Source organism: Rhamphochromis sp. 'chilingali' (assembly GCF_963969265.1).
Source record: "Rhamphochromis sp. 'chilingali' genome assembly, chromosome: 22".
NCBI lineage: Eukaryota > Metazoa > Chordata > Actinopteri > Cichliformes > Cichlidae > Rhamphochromis > Rhamphochromis sp. 'chilingali'.
In genome coordinates this window covers 7,654,671-7,678,579 of record NC_137950.1, presented here as the reverse complement: position 1 = coordinate 7,678,579, position 23,909 = coordinate 7,654,671, and the positions used below count along the sequence as shown (strand labels likewise).

The 23,909-nt window shown below is 38.2% G+C and overlaps 1 protein-coding gene across 2 annotated transcripts in view; it reads right to left on the bottom strand.

Annotated features, from left to right (window-relative positions):
• Positions 1-4,978: 4,978 nt before the first annotated feature.
• The window catches only part of slc39a11 (solute carrier family 39, member 11), a 184,013-nt gene continuing 165,082 nt past the window's right edge, over positions 4,979-23,909 (bottom strand). For both annotated transcript variants that reach the window (XM_080873647.1, XM_080873648.1), the window contains exons 7-10: positions 7,402-7,471; positions 5,905-6,003; positions 5,663-5,821; positions 4,979-5,556 (exon numbers count right to left, since the gene is read on the bottom strand). In XM_080873647.1, coding sequence (XP_080729773.1) covers positions 5,478-5,556; positions 5,663-5,821; positions 5,905-6,003; positions 7,402-7,471 — 407 coding nt within the window. In that variant the 3' untranslated portion in view covers positions 4,979-5,477. The remainder of the gene's footprint in view (positions 5,557-5,662; positions 5,822-5,904; positions 6,004-7,401; positions 7,472-23,909) is intronic.

The window sequence follows — 23,909 nt, the reverse complement described above, 5'->3', positions numbered from 1 at the left end:
GTCTCTGTTCTTTCTTTGACAAATAAAAAAGAGATAAAAACAGAGAGATGAGCTCCAAGCAGAACTAATGAATTTACGTAGAGAGGGGGGACAAGTTCTCCCTGTCCAGTCATGTTTGACGCACACAATTTGATCTGATTCTGCACACAACAAACGGGTTGGAAGGAAGAGACACTTCCTGTTGCAAAATGTCAATGGTTAGGAGGAAGACGAGAGCAGACAGATGGACACATTTCACATTTTATGTGAAGGAAAATAAGACACTTTGTAAACCGCATGAAGCAACTTTCACCGGTAAAAACACGACAGACTTTTACACTTTGTATTTTAGTCAAATCAACTTAAGATTTAGTCATCAATAATCTTATATCTATTCAGCAACACCCATCTGCTCTTCAAACCTTCTGTCTGTAAGACCCAGCCAATATTTTCACATTAAAATTACAACAAAATTCTTTAATTAAAAAAACCAAAACGTGTCAATGTCAATAAAAGTTTTAGTTTCTAACCATCTAGCCTGCTTCTACCCATCACCACAGCAACAGAGCAACTGAATAAAAAAACACTCCCAGTAAGAGCTGTCTGTACACAGAAGAACTGCTTGTTTAGGTCAATCTTTAAATTTGAAAGACTGCTTAACCCTTGTATGGTGTTCGGGTCTGTGAGACCCGTGTTCAGTTTTTTTCAAAAGAAAAATTAAACAATTAATTATTTTTTCACGTGTAAATGTGTTGTGTCTTTCCACTCACTCCACTTGATTATAACTGATTTATTTATAACATTTTATATAAAAGAAAAACGAGAAGCACATTAATTCATAAATGTGATCTAACAAAGGTAAAGGGAAAAAATTAACCATGTTTGCTGTTCATATGTCTTGTAATTGGGATGAAGTAAACATCTGTTGAGTAATTTAACATAAAATTGTTTGATAGTGTTAATTTGGAAAGCCAAAACTCTAGCGGGTCCACCAGACCCATGAACACTGGCTGAGTAACAAAAATACGAACACCACACAAGGGTTACGTTTGCTGCAGGCTGACAGCACCTGTTCTGTCTCTCGGTAGCATGAAGGGACAGTATAAAGTAGAGCACAGCACCACATTTATTTTGAAGATTATTTGATTGTTCTTTTCTTGAAATAGATTTACAGAGACATTTTTAATACATATATATCAGGCTCAAAATTAAATTGAAAAACTAACGTAAGTTTAAACCTAAGGGCCGTCTTTAACAGATGGATGAAAATCTTTTGTAGTCAATGACTGTCACTATATGTTTCTTATGATGTCACTTGTTTGTGGGTCTCTCTGACCAACACTGGTTTGAAATGCTGTTTCCAGAGAGACACATGTCCAAAATGTGCTCATACTGTCTTGTTTTTTTCAGATTACGAGTAACAAAATGTGCTTGCATTATTAGTAGATTAGGGGAAGAACTTGATCACGTTTGATTGTTGGGGTTTTGTGAGTTTTTAAAACCTCTACATCATCAGAGTGATATCCCCCCCGTCCCCAAAAATCCCAAATACAGTGGCTTGCAAAAGTATTCGGCCCCCTTAAACTTTTCCACATTTTGTCACATTACAGCCACAAACACGAATCAACTTTATTGGAATTCCACGTGAAAGACCAACACAAAGTGGTGTACACGTGAGAAGTGGAACAAAAATCATACATGATTCCAAACATTTTTTACAAATAAATAACTGCAAAGTGGGGTGTGCGTAATTATTCAGCCCCCTTTGGTCTGAGTGCAGTCAGTTGCCCATAGACATTGCCTGATGAGTGCTAATGACTAAATAGAGTGCACCTGTGTGTAATCTAATGTCAGTACAAATACAGCTGCTCTGTGATGGCCTCAGAGGTTGTTTAAGAGAATATTGGGAGCAACAACACCATGAAGTCCAAAGAACACACCAGACAGGTCAGGGATAAAGTTAGTGAGAAATTTAAAGCAGGCTTAGGCTACAAAAGGATTTCCCAAGCCTTGAACATCCCACGGAGCACTGTTCAAGCGATCATTCAGAAATGGAAGGAGTATGGCACAACTGTAAACCTACCAAGACAAGGCCGTCCACCTAAACTCACAGGCTGAACAAGGAGAGCGCTGATCAGAAATGCAGCCAAGAGGCCCATGGTGACTCAGGATGAGCTGCAGAGATCTACAGCTCAGGTGGGGGAATCTGTCCATAGGACAACTATTAGTCGTGCACACAGCAAACATGTGGAAGAAGGTGCTCTGGTCAGATGAGACCAAAATGCAAAACACTATGTGTGGAAAACTAACACTGCACATCACTCTGAACACACCATCCTCACTGTCAAATATGGTGGTGGCAGCATCATGCTCTGGGGGTGCTTCTCTTTTATTTAGTATATTGTACATACTATTGTTTGAGTACTTACGATTGTTTTTGTTTTTTTTGTACTTTTTATATTTTACATTTATATTTATTATTGATACTTGCACCAAGGGAGTGGCACTCCAATTTCGTTGTACTCTGTACAATGACAATAAAGGCCATTCTATTCTATTCTTCAGCAGGGACAGGGAAGCTGGTCAGAGTTGATGGGAAGATGGATGGAGCCAAATACAGGGCAATCTTGGAAGAAAACCTCTTGGAGTCTGCAAAAGACTTGAGACTGGGGCGGAGGTTCACCTTCCAGCAGGACAACGACCCTAAACATAAAGCCAGGGCAACAATGGAGTGGTTTAAAACAAAACATATCCATGTGTTAGAACGGCCCAGTCAAAGTCCAGATCTAAATCCAATCGAGAATCTGTGGCAAGATCTGAAAACTGCTGTTCACAAACGCTGTCCATCTAATCTGACTGAGCTGGAGCTGTTTTGCAAAGAAGAATGGGCAAAGATTTCAGTCTCTAGATGTGTAAAGCTGGTAGAGACAGACCCTAAAAGACTGGCAGCTGTAATTGCAGCAAAAGGTGGTTCTACAGTATTGACTCAGGGGGCTGAATAATTACGCACACCCCACTTTGCAGTTATTTGTAAAAAAAATGTTTGGAATCATGTATGATTTTCATTCCACTTCTCACGTGTGCACCACTTTGTGTTGGTCTTTCATGTGGAATTCCAATAAAATTGATTCATGTTTGTGGCTGTAATGTGACAAAATGTGGAAAAGTTCAAGGGGGTCGAATACTTTTGCAAGCCACTGTAAATAGCACAATACATTTTTAAGGAATAAATTACACAATACTGCATGTAAGAATTTTTTTTTGATGAAACATACTGAAATATTTATATTTTTATTTATTTGTCTGAAAGTTCCGTTTCAAAAGAAAAAAATCTGACAATTAATTGAAATTGAAGAGATATAAAGGGACAATATAAGAGTAAGGGTTTCCGCACCCTGTCGCTACACAATGTTTTACAGATTTGCAGTCAAGGATTGCAGGAAGATATGGCCAAACGGTCTGGAACAAACTGCAGTCTCTGGTCTCACAGGGCTGCCAGGAGGCGTGCCTTGACCGCAGGTGGGAAGTAAGTACAAATTTGGTACTGTACTTAAGTAGAATTTTGAGGTATCTGTGCTTTACGTATTTACTTTTTACTTTTAGTCTCTACATTTGGATACAAATATCTGTATGACAATGGCAATTTGCATATTATTGATCATGAAACTGTTCTCACGGCCCATTGTTAGTCAGTGTTGCTGGTTTCAGTCACTATGCAAATGTATAGCAGGATAAACAGGTTGACTTGCACTGTGGTGAATTTACAGGGTTTTCCCCCTTCCTGATTTCCTATTTTTTTGGTATTTTTGTCATACTTAAATGTTTCAGATTTAAATATTGGATAACACACGTAAACACAACATGGAGTTTCTAAACAAAGGTGTGTATTATTAAAGGGAAAAAAATCCAAGCCTATGGAGCCCTTTGTGAAAACATCTTGATGATGCCCAAGACTTTTGGGAAATTACTCTGTGGACTGACTAGACAAAAGCTGAAGTTTCTGCAGGGTGTGTGTCTCATTACGCATCATACCAGCAGTAAAATATGGTGGTGGTAGTGTGATGGTTTGGGGCTGTTTTGCTGCTTCGCGATCTAGAAGACTTTGTGGTAAATAGAACCATGAATTCTGCTGTCTACCAAAAACTCCTGAAGAAGAATGTTCGACCTTCTGTTTGTAACCTCAAACTGAAGCACACTTGGGTTCGGGAGCAGGACGAAGATCAAAAAACACACCAGCAAGTCCATCTCTGAATGGCTTAAGAAAAAAAAAACAAAGGACGACATTGGCTTAGTCAAAATCCTGACCGGATTCTGATTGAGATGCTGTGGCATTACCTTAAAAAGCTGGTTTATGCTTGAGAACCATCCAATGTGGCTGAAATAAAATGATTCTGCAAAGATGAGTCGGCCAAAATTCTTCCTAGTTCTGTAAAAGCCTCATTGCCAGTTATCACAAATGCTCGATTGCAGCTGTTTTTGCTAAGAGTGGGCCAACCAGTTATTAGGTTAAGGGGGTAATCACGTTTTCACACAGGGCCGAGCAGGTTTGGATTTTTTCCCCTTCCCTAATAATAAACACTATAATTTAGAAACTGCATTATTTGTTTATCTTTCTCTAATGTGGTTCGGATGAAACAAGAGGAGGAGGGCAAACACTTTTTCACACCACTGTATATAGGTTACATTTTTTATGGCCATTTTGCTGTACACTATTGTGAGAGGTACTTTCATAGATTACAAAAGGTTAGTCGATGAACAAATACAAGATCTTATGACACGGTAAAATCAAAAGGTCTGAAAATAGACTACTGTTCAAATCAAATCAATACCGACAACACCACATCTCAAAATAAAAGCATCATAATCCTGGGACATTAGATTGCATGTTTGAAATATTTAGGTTAAACATGTAGCTGCAAAGTGTCATATTTGAAATGCCATAATTCAACACACCATAATCATACTGTCTGGTTTCTTAATGATGACAAGACGACTGATGTAGAAATGTTGTAATTATTTATTTTCACTCCCAACAACAGCAAGCCAAACACCAGAGTTCAAGTATCGTGATCATTAGGGAAATGGACGAAACAAAACCCAACACATTCATTTTAACTTAACAGAACAGAAATTATCTGTACTTATAATATTGTTTCTAAACTTAAAAGCTACAAAGTCCCAACAAAACATTCTCCAGCCCTGGAATATGAATATTCATTTAAATATTCAGAAATTAATTCCTTAATGAAATATCAGACATGAAAAACATGTCAGCTGCTCTCAGGAAATCACTGTTAAAATGTGAATGACAAAAGTTAAGTTCAAGTATGATCATCCTTCCAAACCTGATCAATTTTATGATCAACAATTAAAACTAAATGCATAAACAGTGTTTGAGAATCAAACACTAATTTTGGTCCCCCTTTTACTTAAAATACAAGTTGCATCATGATGACGACATCATGTCCTGTGAGGGATCGCCGGTCCTCACGGTGATCTCAGCCTAGACCCACATCTAGTGACATCATCACTACAAAGCCTAGGATGGAGGTCCAGGATGCCAGCTTTCCGTTTCCACTGGTGATGCCAAGTTGAAGCAAAGGGTAATAGATTAGACCTCTTGCACAAGTAATCTAGCTTTGACCCCCCCACCCCAAAAGTAACTCCTCCTTTTCACTTTTACCTGACTTGCGCCTCAGGTATGATGTCATCCACCACCACATAGACCATCGCCCCGGCAGCAAATGCCAACGCGTATGGCAATAGAGGTTCTGCCACAACAACAGCTACGGCGCCGAGCAGCCCGGCAATAGGCTCCACCATACCGCTAAGCTGACCATACCTGAAGGAAGAACACCAACAATGAAGGAAGCTGCACACTGTTTGAAGATTGATACAGTGAGTAGAAACCTGTGGTTTCCCTACCAGAAGGCTGTCCATGTTGAGACCCCTGACCCGCGGAGGGGCAGGCTCACTGCCAGCCCTTCAGGGAAATTCTGGATTCCGATACCAATGGCCAAATTTCTGATGGAACACAAACAATCAGTCACCCAACTTTTCTTTACAAGGAATATTATGAAATATTAAATCAGAAAAAGACTTCATGAAGGTGGGCTGAGGGCCCAGCGTCCTCTACTGGGCCCTGTGCTCAATGCCCAGTGCCACATAGCCCGATTGGCATTTGCCATTGAATACCAGAATTGGAAGGTCAACCGCACAGATCAGAGGAGGTTCACCCTGAGCTTGCTCCCAAGCTTCAGAAAGGGTCTGGATAAGCAGCGGGGACCAATTTGGTTTGTTTGCCATGGGTCAGTGATGGTGTGGGGAGGCAGGTCCATGGAGCGGGACCCAGAAGTCCACAGGTTAGGCAAAGCCACCCTGACTGCTATTACGTATTGGAATGAAATCCTTGGACTCATTGTCAGACCCTACACTGGTGCAGTGGGTCCTGGGTTTAACAATATTTTTTAATAAGTGCTGCAGCCTGTGTTTAATCAGTATCTACACGTGTAGTTTAACTCTATTTTATAACTGCTTTTGGTAGTGTGTGTAACTGAAACTGCAATCACGCTGTTAGCAGATCAAAGTGTTACCTTGTTTCTATTTGTTAAAGACCTGATTGTTTTCAATCTTAATGCCTTTTCAGATCCACAGATAAACATGCAGCTGCTTCAAGAGACAAGGCTGCTGGCTTAGAAAAGGTTTGCTGGGATCTCCAACTGTATCGCCAGTACCAGAATATAACCACTAGGTGTCAGCAGCACACAACAGAGAACAGTTATGGGATTGCATGGAAACACACTAAAGTAATCAAACCCATCTTCAAAGTGGAACTTATTTCCAATCATTTATATACTATTACATTGTTGGATACTCACATTAGCCATAGCCAACATTTCAAATACTAAGGTTAGTTCTTTAAACGCTCATCTCAGCTTTGTGTGATATCAAGATGAGAGGATACCCTGATTGTGATTATTTCAGACACACAGCACTGAAGTCCCCTCGCTTGCTGTTAAAATCTTGAGTTTACGAGGAGCGGCCAATCAAAAGAAAGCTCGCTGTAAAGGGAAATGACCTAAAACTGAGAACAAATTATAGACTATGGGTTTCTCCCCCTTCTTTTGAACTGTGAATTGTGCAAAGCTCATAAAATCAACATGGAGCTAAAAATGAGCATAAGAAAAGCCAACCATCAGCTTCAGTATTTAACTCAACTACCTGAAGTTTTTAATGTAGTAACAATAACCAGTCAGAGCTTGTGAACAGATAACCTCAACCATAACTGTCTCCAGCTGCAATGACGGATAAAATGCTCAACAGCCAAATTAACAGACCAATCAATAAAGCAAGAATCCATTTTTCACAACTTCAGAAAGGCCGTGTGTTGTATTTGTTTCTCGGGTTTTACATCAGTCTTACCTGGCACTCTCAAAGGTAGCAGATGTTGTCTTTCCTACAGCTCCAAAACCAACACCTACTGCCAAGCCCTCTGCAGAGACACAAACAGTTGATCTTTGTTAGTGTATGTCCCTGGGCTTCTCTGTTACACAGGAATAAGAACAGTTTAAGGGGATGGATGAAAGAAGAACATGTTGGCAAACTGTAGATGATAACAAAATACGTGAAGAAAATCAGCATGGACAGAAAGTCTGTGTACTGTGAAAGAAAAATACTAGGTGCTGTCTTTTCAAACAGGAAACCGATCTATTAACAGCAAAACGCCTGTGGAGGTTCCCAGTCTGAAGGATGGTCTTGCTGTTTACAAACAGATTTCTATTATGAAACCTGCTATACGTGGATATGCAGCCCTTGTGGGATGGAGACTGTAGATTGAAATATGATTGCTGAACTGTGACTGAGTGTAAATATAAGAAATTAGGTCTTGTGGGGGTTTTTTTGGGTTTTTTTCCTTATAAGGTGCTGTGAATTGTCTGCTTTAGATGCTACAGACAGTGAGGCTATAGAATGGGAAAGCCGCTTTATCTGTGCTGTGAGGGCTTCTTAAAGTTGGGACCAGTGTGTAGAGCCAGTCTGTCTGCCTCTCTGCACACTCTGAGCAGCAGCCCTCTCCTCTGATGTCCCATTTGTCTCATTTGTCATGCCTGCCACATATATTTAAAGTACACACTATTCAAACTGAAAGTGAAAAGGTCACAGGGTATCTATAATGAGTGTTTGTGTGTGTGTGGCCTGCTTCAAACACTGACAAGCAAACACATCCTGTCATGCGCATTAACAGCTATGTTGTTACAAAGCTACAACCTGCTGATTCATAGTCTCTTTATTTATTTATTTTCTTTATGCACAGCGAGGATTTATAGAAACAAGGCAGGAACAAGAATCAAGGGTAAAACTGTGCCTGGAGGAGGTTTGCACAGCACTTAGAATCACGTGTGACACACTGATTAAATTACAGAAACATTTAAAGCACCATTAACAAATGTTTTTCTTTACAAATTTTTGCTGTGTTTGTTAATCCAACCTTTTATCTACAGACACAGCGCGTTACCTTCTTAATACTAGCTTGTTAGTAACCAAATTAATGCTTTTTAACAGAATTCAGCCTAAACTGTACTTTGAGAGGGTCACAGAGGGTGTGATTAAAATAAAAGATAACATCATGGTTTCTGCTCTTTTGCCAACTTCTATTCATTTCTTTACATTTTATATATTAATATAGAGCCCCTCCCTGAGCCTGGTTCTGCCAGAGGTTTTCCTTCTCACTGTCACCAAAGTGTTTGCTCATAGGGGGTCATATGATTGTTGGGTTTTTCTCTGTATGTGTTATTGAAGGGTCTACTTTACAATATAAAGCACCTTGAGGTGACTGTTGTTGTGATTTGGTGCTGTATAAATAAAACTGAATTGAATTGAAGTATGACTGAGCTCCAGGAGGCCCAAATTACCTCATGTTCTAATAAATACGCTTTTCTTTTACAGTCCACGGTAACATTTATATTTAATTTTTTTTGTGTGCAAAACTCTTGAGCCACTTCTCATTTCTGTATATTTTGTTAGGAAAATGGGAAGCGCGTGCAGCGATGTACTGAAACAAACACATGGAAATACAGAATATAAGCCAGAATTTGTACAATATTTAGGAGGTGAAAGTCAATATTTGGTATGCTCAGCTTTTTAGGGACATTAAAACTCTTCTTTGGATGTTGGCTGCCTTTTGTTCTGTTCGCTTTCAGGATGATCCCACACTGCTTAACAAAGTTGAGGTGCGGCCAATCCAGACTGATCGTGTTCCATTATGTCATTTCTCGTATGCTTTTACAGCACTGGCAGTGTTTTTGACATCATCATCATCATCATGCTGAAAAATGAAGCCGTCAGATGCTTTCCAGTAGAGCTGGGCGATAGAACGATAACGATATGTATCGCGATATAACTTTTACTCGATAGAGAAATTAAGCTATCGCGATAGACCTCGCCGCTCTTGTCCTCAAAAAAAAAAAAAAAAAAAAAAAAGGTCAGCCAATCCAAATTAAGTAGCGCAGAGCCGAACCAATCACAGCCGCAGCGTCACGTCGCGTGACTTGTTAGGTACAGCACAAGTGCCAAGCCGCACGTGTGTTTGTTTGGGAAGCAGCCAGCGGGTAATGGAGCCAGCGCGTAATGGAGGAAATGAGTGTGCCGACTAGAAAAATCAACCGAGCGTGACCGAAGAGAAAACAGATGATGGTTCCAATGCCGGAGAGATTGTCAAACGGAAGAGCCATAGAAATTCCGTAGTGTGAAGGTATTTCGGCTATTTCAAGTCTGACAAAAAACAGAGTAGCGTGCACTGTAAATTGTGCCGAAAGCAAGTCTGGAAATACAATAAACTGGTGCATGCGTCACACTGTGCGCCACGTTATTGTTTCGGTGAAATGAATTTCTACAATACTGTTACTGTTAATTCTACTCTCTGCAGTGTTTAAATGCTTACATATACACACAGTTACTGTCCCTCCACACATACGACTCGGTTCTGCTTCTATGCCGCAGCTTTGTTTACTTTTTCCCCACCGAGGCTTCTAGACTTCTGATTGGCCAACATTTCTGCACGGTTAGGAATCTAGCGCCACCTGCTGCTTTGGCATGTTCATAGCAGCGTTTTCCTTCATTTCTGCCTTTATGTGTGGACGGGATTATTTTTTAAAACGAAAACGGAAAATCTCAGTTTTCAAAAATACCCGTGTACGTGTGGACGTAGCCTCAGTCTCTGACTGGAAGCGCTAATTCGTCATTAGGCTTTTGTCAGACTAAAGTAACTGTTAAAACTGTTTGAAAAGCTAAGCTATACAACAAGGAGAGATTGAGAATTTCCTTTTAGTTCTCAGTTTATTTGATATTGACAAAAGTTAGTCAGTTTTGTCTGTTCTTCTGTAAAACAAACTAAGATTTATTTTTAGAATTAATATTTTGTTTCTAAGTGGAATTGACAATTTAGTAGTCTGTTTCGTTTGTTCTATTTTGAAACGTAAACGCTTTAGCGGCTGCCTTTTGTGTAGTTTGCAATATTTGCCTTTATTTATCTGAAAAAGTCTCATGTTCCTTAAGTACATCTACCCTGTTGAACTTATTATGGGAAATAAATATTTAAATAAAAACAAGCTGCTGATTATTTCACATTTTACTTGTGAGCAACGGCATATTTAAATCTTACAAATATAGTTATTTGGCTTATATCATGATAGATATCGTTATCGCCTGAAATGAAAAAAACATATCGTGATATGAAAAAATCTCATATCGCCCAGCTCTACTTTCCAGCTAGTATTGCATGGTTGAAAAAAATATTTCCTTTAATTTTAACCTAAACCCCCCCCCCCCCCCCCGCCTGGCTAAGAGCCAGAAATCCTGACCAAGCCTCCGCTCCGTTTTACAGACAACTGTAGGCACTCACTGCATGTCTCTCTCGACGTCCTCCTTAAATATTGACCGCCATTTAAACCAAGAATTGACATTTGACTCCATAAAACCTGTTGCCGCTGATTTTCACTCCAGTTCTCGTGTCATCTGTCAAACCCCATATTCAACCCGATTTCATTCTTTAAGTGCGTCTTAAAGACGACAGACGCTCAGTCATTGAGACCATTTCTGATGATGATAATGAGTGATGGTGATCAACTGAAGAGCCAGGTGTATCACTCAGGTCCTGTCAGCTGAATTGATTTCCTCTGACGTCAGATACTGTTCTACCGATAATCATCAACTCAGCCACATTTTATTATGTTCTCTATTTGTCAAGTTGTTAAAGGTTTTTTAAGGACACACTGCATACAATGAAACATAACACATTTTCAGCTCTTTGGGGATCACCTCTTTGCTGCCAAAATACTGTTTGATGTTTGTCAGACTGTGTTTGCGAGTTGTCTGTCATTCGAGTTAGGCAAGTTTTTTTTTATGTTCAGCTGATTCATAGGTCAGTGTTAAGTGGCTTAAAAACCAGGACTGAAAATGAGTGAGAAAAACTCTCAAAAGCCTGGAGAACTGGCGCTCAAGACACAACACAGGGTACTTCTAGTAATTTGTCCTGTTGTAGAAACAATCTTGAAAGAACATAGTTTTCTGATCTTCCGTTGGTAATTTCAAAGGGTTTAAAACACTTTTTCTTCTAAAAGTATTTCACCTCTTGTATACAAAAACAAGTAGAATGTGAATAAGAGAGATAAATGAAGCAACAAGAAGATAAACTAAAGAGGGGAAAGCTAACACAGAGGCCAAAAAAAGTAACAGGATGTTTTTCTAGGAACCAGGTGTCCCTGCAAAACAGACTTCTCCAGCTGAGGTACCACTTCATCACAATCTAACACCTGTTATTACCTCTCATAACAACACAGACTAGTTCTTATCAACCTCCCGCTGCCTCATTACAGGCAGACACAGTGTAGTGGCATTATGGGGAAAAAACCACCCTTTGGGTACGCTGTGGGTCTGCTTCACTTAATCCTCGGAAACAGTCTGAAATGCTGAAGGGCCAGTAAAAAATCTGGCACTGAAAAACCTTCAACTGTGTTTGAATAAAACATAAGCTGTGAGAGTTTCACTGTTTGGAGCTGCTTGTGCAAGGCTAGAGGCACACTAGAAGTTTTCAAAATGAGCTGCTTTAAATACTAAGGAAATTACATCAGCTACTTGGATAACACCTAAATAACCAGGATGAGTTTCAGCATTGACACTGATTATTTGCCAGACTTTTGTCTGCTCTTTTGAATGAAGAATTAGTTTTCTGACAACAGCTGCTGACCTCTCGTCCTGCTTCACAGCTGAAGAGTCCACTGGGCTGGAAGCTTTTCTTCCAAAGCACAGTCCAGAGCTAGCAGGGGAGTGGTAAACACTCACACACCTGTCAGGTTTTATCCCTGAGCCCTATGTTTTACTGTCTTTGCTTGCATCTCGTGGCATTTAAATGCATACCTTGTGGATTGTTAAAATACTGTGGAGGGAAAAAAAAATTCTTGTACCTTCCTGACGTCCTCCACAAATCAAGTCTTAGAAGAAAGGCTGAGTAGGAATAAACTGCACTGTTTTATTTTATTGAGTTTTTTATTTATTCTTCATTGAAATCTTTTGCCGTGCACAGAAAACAATAGGTCACCAACCTCGATCACCATGGAAATTGTGAATCATATGCTATGGCCTTTACAGTCACCATTCTGTGTCAGCTCACACTCTCCACCACTGCCATCGAACACTAAAGGAGGGAATATTTTCTGGAAACACGGCGTTCCTCCCCTCAGTTTAAATTCAGAGAACAGAGTTTTAAATAGAGAAACTATGAGAACGAGCAGTCAAACTGTTCATACAGACAATTTCTCACTCTATGGTGTTACAATCATACTGCTGAAAAACAGTTAAACAAGGAACCTGGACAAAGGCCATAAAGTCACAATATGTTCTTACTGTGCCACAGAGCTTTTGTTAAAAACCAAACCATTACTATGCTCGTTTCCACCTCCATAATTTTATCACTGGACTCTGTTAGAGTGGCTTTGAGTGATCCACAGTTTAATATGACTCCTATTTATCTCTTACTGGCCCTTGGTTCAGCCTTTCGGTTTCCTGCCTCCTTCCTTTAAAGATGCCAACTCTCATTTTAAAAAACCCCAACGTGTCTGCTTTACTTCAATCATTTTTTGAAGTTAATTGGTGACAGAAAAAACGAATTACATTTAAAAAAAGAATAGAAAAAAAATTAAAATGTATTTACATTTTCAAGAAATAATATTATATTTCGAATATATTATTTTTGTTTTTTGCTTTGTTCTTTTAGAATATAATTGAAGAGGTTTTCTAGTGCAGTGAAATTTAGATAAGGGTACGCTTACATACGTTTACTATGATTACACAAACACTATGTAGGAGTAGGTAATGAATAATGGGGGTATTAAATAACTGGATATGTATAACTTGAGCTTATTACATAACATTATACTACAGTATATTTCTCACTATGTAGGCAGCTCATTCTCTTTCTCATGACAGCACTTCCTTTAGAGACACGTTCTGGGTTTAACTTTAAAGAAAGGTGGACGTGAAATGTAAAAATTGGGTCAAATAAAATCAATAAAATGCTATTTATTGCCAATACAAAGGCAGAAGAGTTTTAACCATGGCTTTAAAGATAAGACTTTTTTCATGAAAGTTTGACCTTATTTGACTTTGAAGAAGAGGTCAGAGGTCAAAAGTAATGTGATGTTTAGAATCCTCATATATCATTTCCTAAATGCCTCAATGTTGTCAATACAAACGATGGCAGTAAGAAACATAGCGTCAAATAGCTTTGTGTGGCATTATCAGGTTGACCTTCAGATCAATCTATGGACCTCTAAGGAGAGGTCAGAGGTCAAACGTAACATGATATTTTACATTTTTATGTGTTTGTTTTCTATATGTCAAAAGTACTCACCACATTCAAGCATGATCATTTCTGAGGCTTTTTGTTAAATACTGACCAATAAATCATTACGCTGACCTTAAATATCTTGGTTTCTTGGCTCTCTGCTGATATATCCTTTCTCTTCCTGCTGGAAGTTGGAAATAAACATCCCAGAGTCTCATTCCCTCTCACCCACTGCATTTACACAGATGTGTGTGGAAAGCCATTATGTGCAGCTATGATACATTTGTGCCACACAGTTAGCTTCTTTGTGAGTGGACAGATAGGTGCGAGTCCAATGTTGACTCATTCTGTTCCTTTCTTTAAAAATGTCAAATGTGGCTTCTATATTTGGTTCTAATGGCTCTAAAGATCATTTTCTAGGTGATTTAGTCATTGTGTGCGGTCCGGTTCACTGGAACAGTCTTACCCACATCTGCTTCTCTACTGCTTATTCTTTTCCCTTTCCTGTTGATCTCATGGTAGACCTGACTACAGTGACTTGCTACCCATTTTGCAATACAAAGTGCAGTTTAATTATTCACTTTTAATTCAAGAAATTGATTAAATAGATGTTTTGGACATGGGGTTATACTTTAGGATCACTTATTTGTGTCATCTGATAGCTAAAATTAGTGACTTTAACCTCCTAGGACCTGGTGTCCACATATATGGACATCACATTTTGGGTTGCCTAGACCACAATGCTAAACTTTGCTCTACAAGGACCTGATATCCCACTTACGAGGACATTATACTGCCACTGTTTTATCGGAATTTAAAACGAATGTCTTCATATGTGGATATCAGGCTATTGTAGAGCAAAATCAGATAAAAAGATAATTCTTTGTTTTTACATTCATCAGGTCCCAGTCAGCACAAATTGCAAAGAGAAATTTAAAATGCATGCCATGAAAGAGTTCGGGTCTCAGGAGGTTAAACCTGATTGGCTGTCCTTTCTAAACAGAAGGTTTTAAGACCAAGCTGGTTGGACACATGTTTACTGTGAGAAAGTGATCTGAAGCCTTAGATTTTAGCTTATGGGGCTAATCGTTCATATGCTAAACTATTTAAAACATTGTAGTATTGTATACATAAGACATATTATACATAAAATAAGGTGCTGTATATTAACATAATATGTAACATAATATGAAAAACTTTAACAGCTTAAACAAACTTCAGTAGAGAACTTTAAAAACTGGACGAGATTGTTAATGTAGCTAGGGTAGCTAGAGCAGCGGTCCCCAACCTTTTTCGAGCCACGGACCGGTTTAATGTCAGACAATATTTTCACGGACCGGAAATAAATACAACAAAATAAAATAAAGGACCAAGAAAAAAACTGTGGTATTTTGTAAATATAATAATAAACCCAAATTCACTGTGTAATTGTGTAACTTTATTAGCAGCGTCCTCCTGAAATGCACCAACAACATTGACAGTAACATCCTCCTCTCTGCCCCTTAATGCTCTCTGGTCACTATGGTAACGTGTAAATATTTCTTTCAAAGTAAGACACACAAAAAAACAAATATAAAGTACATGAAAATATATAATAAAAAAACCCTGAAAACCATAAATTTCACACCCGAGTCTCAACTATCGTGGCCCGGTACCAAACGACTCACAGACCGGTACCGGTCCGTGGCCCAGGGGTTGGGGTTGCAGTTGTGTATGTTTGTGTGTGTCTGCATTGGCTCAGCAACCAGCTCTATCCAATTCCTACCTAATGTTTTATGCTCTTTTAAGCGACTGTGACAATACTGCTGCTGACAGGCCATTGTCACAGCAGCCGCTTCCTTTCATTGCACCTTCATTTAATCTCCACTCCTCACCCACGGACACACTACTTTTCCCACTGTGCTATTTTTTTTTTTTTTACATTATTTCCCGGTGAGAAGTTTATTCCAATGACATCAAAGTCAAGCTGCGTCTTTTTTTTTTTCTTTCAATCCTCGCCTTTACACGAACAACAAAGCGACATTTCAAATTTGCTATATCCTGCTGCATCACAAAATGCAAACTGCTTGATGAAAACCATGATTTAGTACCTTGTAATGCTTAGCATCAAAAGACACACAATTGGTGGCAACTTTTGTATTTAAAGTGACTCCAAAGGCCTGGAAGAAACTAGACAAACAGCGGCCTTGATGAAAGTTCTGTTGTAAAATGCACTGAACTTTAAACGATTGTGCATAACAAATTCTCACATAGTGCCTGAGGGTCTGTATTTACCTCAAACAGGTTTAGAAAGACTATGTTTGAACAAACATTAGTCATCAGCTACTCTCTTCTGATTAGCTTCTTTTTGTTTTTCACTGAATCAGCATATAAACTCAAAACTGCCTCAACTGTTGCTTTGCTAATTTAGGGAGCATGCACATTAACATAGCACTCATTGAATCAGTCTAACATGAGAGCTCTGAGTAACCTTTCTTTAATTTCCTTTTGCTTGGCTGTTCTTTTAATATTAAGTGTCACTCAAACTTAATTGAACATTTTAAAATATAAAAACCTTAAACCAGCACAAACGGTGCAGTCTTTCCCTTTTCTTTTGGCGAGTTACTAAAGTTAACAAAATGTGGAAGTGACTGGAAAAACAGTTACTCATAGCAGCCCATTTATGTGTGAAATGACAGCTGTGCTGATGGAAATACTGAATCTATCATGTGAGAAATTACAGTACAGGCCAACAAAGCATCTTATCTGACATAATCAACAACTAATCTGTTTACAATTACCCATGATGCACACAAGCAGCAAATCCTTATGCCACAGAAGCTTACTATACCAAGAGATGCTTAAAAGTGGCTTTATTTCTTTTTTAAATGATAAATGAATCCTTCAAAAAATTTTGAACCGATTTTATGTTAGCCAATCAGTTAGTCTGGATCTAGATTATAGAGAAAAAAGTAATACAATGTACATACATCCATAATTTATGTCTTTAGAAGAATGCCAACAAATCCTGGATAAATACTGTATATTTACTGTAATTATGGATAATTAATGGATAATTACTGGGCAGACAGAGGAAATCCCAGACCTATGTTTTGATATATATATGTTTTTTTAATTTTGGAAATTTGCATGCTGTGATTATTATTGATTACAGGGACAGCTTATGGCTGTTGAGGCTCTTTATCTCCATTAGTAAAAATGTACTAAAAGCAACATAAGAGTTAACCTTATAGGGAATGTAATCATCCATCCATTCTCTTCCACTTCTCCCGCTGTCTTAGAGCGAGAGGCAGGGTACACCCTGGACAGGTCGCCAGTCTGTCGCAGGGCAAAGACATAGACAACCACTCACATTCACACCTATGGGCAATTTAGAGTTTCCATTTAACGTATCCCCACTAACTGCATGTCATTGGACTGTGGGAGGAAGCTGGAGTACCTGGAGAGAACCCACACAAACACAGTGAGAACATGCAAACTCCACCCAGAAAGACCCCGGCAAGATGGTGGAATTGAACTCAGGACCTTCTTCCTGTGACGCAAGAGTGCTAACCACCGTTAGCACTTAATCCAATTTTCTTTTCCTGGTTGACTTTTTTCCTAACCCAGCTGCTAGTACTAGCAATCAGTGAGCTCCATCCATCACACTAACAGGGAGGAACGCTAATGGTGGCAAGAAAAGGTGGCCATACGTCTCTGACTCAGCCTCTGCTGCGTCTTCAGAGCCTCTTTGAAGATCAGTACACTCCATTTTGCAGCTGCTGTTTGTGTTATTCAAGGAAAGGTTCACGCCGCATACTGATAGCCTCCCTTCCTACAGGTAAAGACGGGCATCAACATGAAAAATAAGTACATTTTTTGCACCGTTGAGAAAGGCACTCAGTGAAAAGCAGATTTTTTTCCACATAAAATGTGACAAATTACTGCTCAGTATTAGAGTTTTATGTAAAATAGTTTTCTTTCATCAGTCTGAATCAAATGATGAGGTTATTATAGCGCAAAGCCTTCAGTGTTTGTAGTCGATGTTAAATTGCATGATTAGTTGGTGAAGAAGCACTTCAAAGAAGCAAACAGGTCCCTCTTATTGCAATTTAGGACTGCAAAATTACCCATAACACCAGTGGGCCTTTTAAACAGGATAAACACTGCTAGTTTATTAAAAATAATAATAAGTATAAAAACATCTTAAAAGGAGCAAAGTACATATTGCTAGTTTTATGTGCTCTTTCTTTGATGTTATTAATAAAAAAGGTACTTTTGGCTTCTTTGTTGTAACAAAGTGTTTGTATCTATCCCTGGACTCAAACCAGCAACCTTCTTGTGGACCGTCACATAATTTTTCCAGTGCAGTAAATACTCCACAGCACACTGGTTCCTAATTTTGTGTCTTATGAACCATTTAAGAAACAATCATTTCACACAGAGTTCAACTGGTGACATTATTGTTACAAATAGACAAATAGAAATCAATCAAGCCTGAAGCAGAAAATCATCCAAGCAAGTGAGCTCATTCTTATTAATTACACACTTTAATTTGAGCAAATCATTGCTTGCCCACATCTCAGCGTTCAGCTCACAATTCTATTCTATGTTTCCACATTTTCATATATAAGAACTCTCAAACACAGGACGAGCACAAGGAAGTCACCTGAGACCTTTGGTAACAGGCTGTTATAACCACAGTAAAGAGGTGAAGTAACATTATTCGAGAATTTCTGCTGTGTTTTTATATAAAACTCTCATTTTCAAATCCTTTCAAATCCAAGGTAAGCAATTTTAACATTTAATAGTTAGAGTGGATATCTCATCAAAGGGCAAATATGCATGGACTTTTGAATTATAGTTTATTTATAATTCTGTTGAGGACTTCCAAGACATTAATGTTTTAACTGTGATGAAAGAAATGTATTTTAATAAACCTGTCAGCTCTGCTGTATGATTCCCCAAAGTTGATTTTAAAAAAGCATGTAGCACTGATTGACACTCAGTGCATTTTTACTTTCACTTTAAATATAGATAAAAGAGAGAATATAAATTATTTGATTTACTATTGCTGCCCTACATTTAAAAGAAATAAGCGTTCATTCAAGACACGAAACCACTGACAAATATCTAAACCGATCTGAGTTTTTCCTCAAATACACTTTCAGACTGCAAATGTTCTAATGTTCAAATTCATGTCTGTTCGCTAAACAATTAATATTGTGTCACTTTAAAAATGAAGCAGCAATCTGACAGCAGTTTAATACATAATAGTAAAACCACTAAAGTCAATTTTTCATGTGTCTGCATTACTTATAGATAACATGGAGATACTCACTCAACAAGTTAGAAAGTAAAATCAACTTGCATATTCATCACATGCTCTTTTTTATGTCTCATCCATCCAGAAAGTTGCAATTATGGTAGCCTACTTAGTGAGTTTATTTGCTATGATGTCTCAACCAATATCAGCAAACATGGAAACTGTTTTTGTACTTTGTACTGCCGTTATAATTATAATTTTAAATGTTATATTTGGAAAGTAGTTTGAAAGAAGAACCTAATCTAACATTTGCCTCTATATTGTCAACTCCCGAAGAAGCAGTAAACCTGAAATCAGTGGCACATGTCACATGACCATATATCTATACGTATATTGAGAGAGATACATTATTTAAAAATGAAAAAAAAAATAAATAAAGGGCAGGGATAGCTCCATGGGTAGAGTGGTGGCCCCATGATCGGAAGGTCAGGGGTTTGAATCCACTGAACGGCTGAGGTAGCCCTGAGCAAGGTACCGTCCCCTACACAGTGCCCATGGGGACTAACACATACACATTACTATTTCAATCTATGTGGATAAAGGTCTTTCTGAAATTTAATATTAGTGGTAGTGTTAGCATTACTAACCAGGAACTGGATCTCTCAAAATAAGAAAAAATGTTTTCTCTAATGATTTTTTCCTTTTTCTTTTTTTTTTTGCTTTAAAACAGACAAACTTATACTGAAATATAAACATGTGAAATACAGTTGGAGATTTACACCACCGGTCAAAATGTTAAAATGCCCCAATTTTTCCAGTTATTTAATGCAATTCAAGTTGTTCCCCCAAACTGCTCCCCCTCAAAAAAAAAATCAGAATTATACAAAAAGGCTTTTTTCAGGGACCGGTAGTGTAAATAAAAATCACTGTTGCGTAAGCTAATTTGAAATGAAGAGTCTAAACACGAGCATGAGCTATTTTGTTTTACAAGCTGTATTCTTTTTGTATTTAGTTTTTGCGTTTTGAGTTCAGTTTGTGGCAAAATAGTTCAGCTCTGGAAGCTTAAAAAGTGCTACGATTACTGGCACTTTATTGTACCCCGCAAGCACCTCACATTCCTCTTCAGCAATGTCACAAGTCAATTAAAATAATAAAGTAAATATGGCCTCTGCTTTTATGAGAAAAACAAAAGGGAATGAGTGCTGGGAGTTAAGATTATTTATGCTGACAACACAAAATTCACAAGCAGATTATAAACAAACAGCAGTTAATTAATAACTGAATTAACTATTACTTAGTTAATTCAGTTACCGACCCTGCTGTTAATTACTTTACCATTCTTTTCTTTTTAAGTATGAACCTTATCTTGACTTAAGTTTTTACATAGTGGCTGATGGGGGGGGGGGACAAAAGGCACACATTTACCGCCGTTTCTCTCTGATGTATGACTGACAGGTTATTAACTTAATTAGCTTATTGGACTTGACAAAACTGTGACTTGTTGACCTCTAGTAGTGTTTAATAGTGCAAGGCCTCTTGCAGAGCAAACCTGTCTATTTGACTGATTTATTTTTTTTCATCATTAATATTCCAACAACTTATTTGAAGCGAGAAAGAAAATCAATATGTACATTCAATGAGCGTTCCGGCTGACGCACTACAAAACAGCCTGAGCTGGGAAACAGGCTTTTGTGTAATGAGCTTTAAAAAAAAAGCTGCATTGTTGGTATTCTGTGGAGCTCAGCAGCAGGTGGGTGAATTGTAAATTCAGAGTGACTATACATACATGGTTTACTGCTACACCTCGTGTAACATTTACAGCTTGCTGGCATCCCTAAACGACTCTCCTGCTCTCTGACACAGACAGACATGCACACTTTATATTGATCATCATATGGTTGTTGTTTAAATGAGTGTCTGATGTATGAACTATTCTTATTTTTTATTTGTATTGATGCACAGTTCACACCACAAACAGACAACCATGAGTTTGGTCTGACAAGGCTGCTGAGTAGTGCATTCACTTCATCTTCTTATGTCTGTGGAGTTTCTTCTGCTACCTCGCAAACAATGGTCTCTACTTCAATACAAAGAGCTGGAAGGGGGGGAACAGTGATTCCACCTTTAGGACAAACACAATTAAGTGTTTTGCCAGTGAACGCATTAATCAATTCTTAGGCAGTGACAGTAATGTCTCAATACGAGCTAGAGTAGCAACACAAGTGTATTGAAGTGATATTATCGATCACAAGAGCCATGATTTTCTTTCCTTTTCATTCATTGACATTTTAGTTTTTTGGGTAAGTTAATATAACAACAAAGGGGCCAATAAATTGTACAGCAGTGCATCCTACACCAACTGTTTATTATTCAGTTTAGATGCCGATAGATAAATGAATAAGTGTTATATTGACACAAATGGACCGGGTGCCTCTTCCAAAGTTTACTTACACATGTTCAGAGTGCAACACGTGAGTGGACTGTTAAATCATGTCTGTAAATAGGGATTGTTGGCTCAGTGGACGTGGACTAGCGATTTTTTCTTCTTGATCGAATGTAAAGTATAAACTTTAAATATTTAGCAGAATTCCTAACAATCGATGCTGAGGTCGTTACAAAAAAGAAAAAACAATACAAAAATGAATACATCAGTGTACTGCACATTATTCTAGCTTTTGTAAAAAGTAATGTAGTTTGTTACTTAATTACCCACTGGTGAAAATATTTCATTACACTACTCCCTATACTACTGTCATGTTACTCCGTTACGTGAACTGAAATGCACTGTCACAATGCTACCACTTACGAGGTTACAGTCACACACACACCAACACAAATCCCTATACTAAAGAGGGAACACAACATCTTTCTGTTATGCATGAACACAAAACCATAAAGCAAATTTGAGAACAAAACACTTCAAAGTTACCAGAGCCATTCTAGAAACATTTACAGGTAGAAATGGAGGCTGCGGTGTTACAGGCCTGACTGCTTGTCATTGTTACTCAATACAGTAACATAAAGTACTAACGAGTTATTCAATGATCTTCAGCATTGCCTGTTGAAGATCAAATCAAATCAAATCAAAATTTATTTATATAGCACATATTAAAACAACAGTGTTGACCATAGTGCTTCACAGTCAATAAAAACATGAGACAGTTAAAACAAACAATAAAAGAGGACAACAAACAATAGGTAACAACGCAACAAGCTAAAACAGCCAACTAGACAGAATCAAAAGCCAAAGTAAAAAAATAAGTTTTAAGACGTAATTTAAAAGACTGGATAGACTCAGCAGTGCGAATATGAACGGGGAGGTTATTCCAGAGTCTGGGTGCCACGGATGCAAAGGCCCGGTCGCCTCTCGACTTCATTCGAGTCCTAGGTTGTGCTAGGAGCCTGTGGTTGGACGATCTAAGTGCTCTGTTGGGATTGTATGAATGGAGTAAATCAGAAAGATAACTGGGCGCTAAATTATTCAAAATATTAAAAGTGAACAAAAGAATTTTAAAATCTATACGATATTTAACAGGGAGCCAATGTAATTTGGCTAAAATTGGAGTTATGTGTTCATGAATTCTCGTACCTGTTAAAAGACGCGCAGCTGCATTTTGAATTAACTGGAGCCGGCAAAGAGAGGAGTGTTGGAGGCCCGAGTAGAGGGAGTTACAGTAGTCCAAGCTGGATGTAATAAATGCGTGGATAAGCTTTTCAAGGTCCTTTAAAGGAAGGAACGGCTTTGCTTTGGAAATCTGACCAGGTTCTGGTTAGCATACACTCAGCTTTAACATCACCCTGGATTCTTTGCTAGCTTTGTATTTAACACAGAGCTGCATGTAAAAAAAAGATGTTAGCAGCACAGTACAATTACTTTTCAAAGTTTACATTTTCTAGTGTCAGAAGAAAAAGGCACATTTGATGTTTGCTTTTTGTTTTTGTTTTTTTCTTTCTGTCCAATCATCTGACAGATAAATGAAAAAACTTTATAGTGCAGGTAACATGATTGTATATAATGACTGCATTTATTCCAGTAATTCATTATATTACTGTATTAGCTAAAAATGTCATGTGATTACGTTAATCCACTGTGGATGATCACAGTATTGGACAATGATTAATTGTGCTGATAAAGTTTACCACTTAGATTAGCATGCTGCTATATAGTAATTATTTAGTCATGACCCAAACAACTGAAGAACTTTTCAGTCACTGGCTACACTTAAAAAAAGGCTCAATGGTGCCACTAATACAACAACCAGTGAAGCTGGACTATATGCTGCCATATGCTACTACTAGCAGGCTAATACCATGATACATTAGTATCTTTGTATCATGTCGCCTAAAATTCAAAGTTGGCATGAATGCGACGATCAAGATGTTTCAAATTAAACAGCATTGTTTTTCAACCATCCCGGTGGCATTACAAGTGAAGTCTTCTGAAAGCACGCCAAAATATCCATATCCAATAACTATTTATTTATTTCAGTCTTTACTAAACTGGTGGACTGTTGAAACAACCAAATAATATCGTTGCCATACTGAAAAGTCCAAGTTAAATCAAACTGCCAAATGAATTTTAGACAAAGTTTTCAAGCTGTGTTGACAGCAAGGTCAAGAGCAACATGAACCCAAATTTATTACTGCCCTTAACTATCGTTTATCATTAGCATCATTAGCGGGTGCTTAGTCAGCCCTGTAAAAGTTCTGTGGTGCAACTATTGCTCATGATTTGGGAAAACATTTCATCATCATAATAAAATATTTTTTCATCACTTAGAGTCAACAAGAAAACCTGAGCAGAAGCTTCTAGGTGCTGCGCTGCCTGTTACAGAAAGCTTTGCTTCC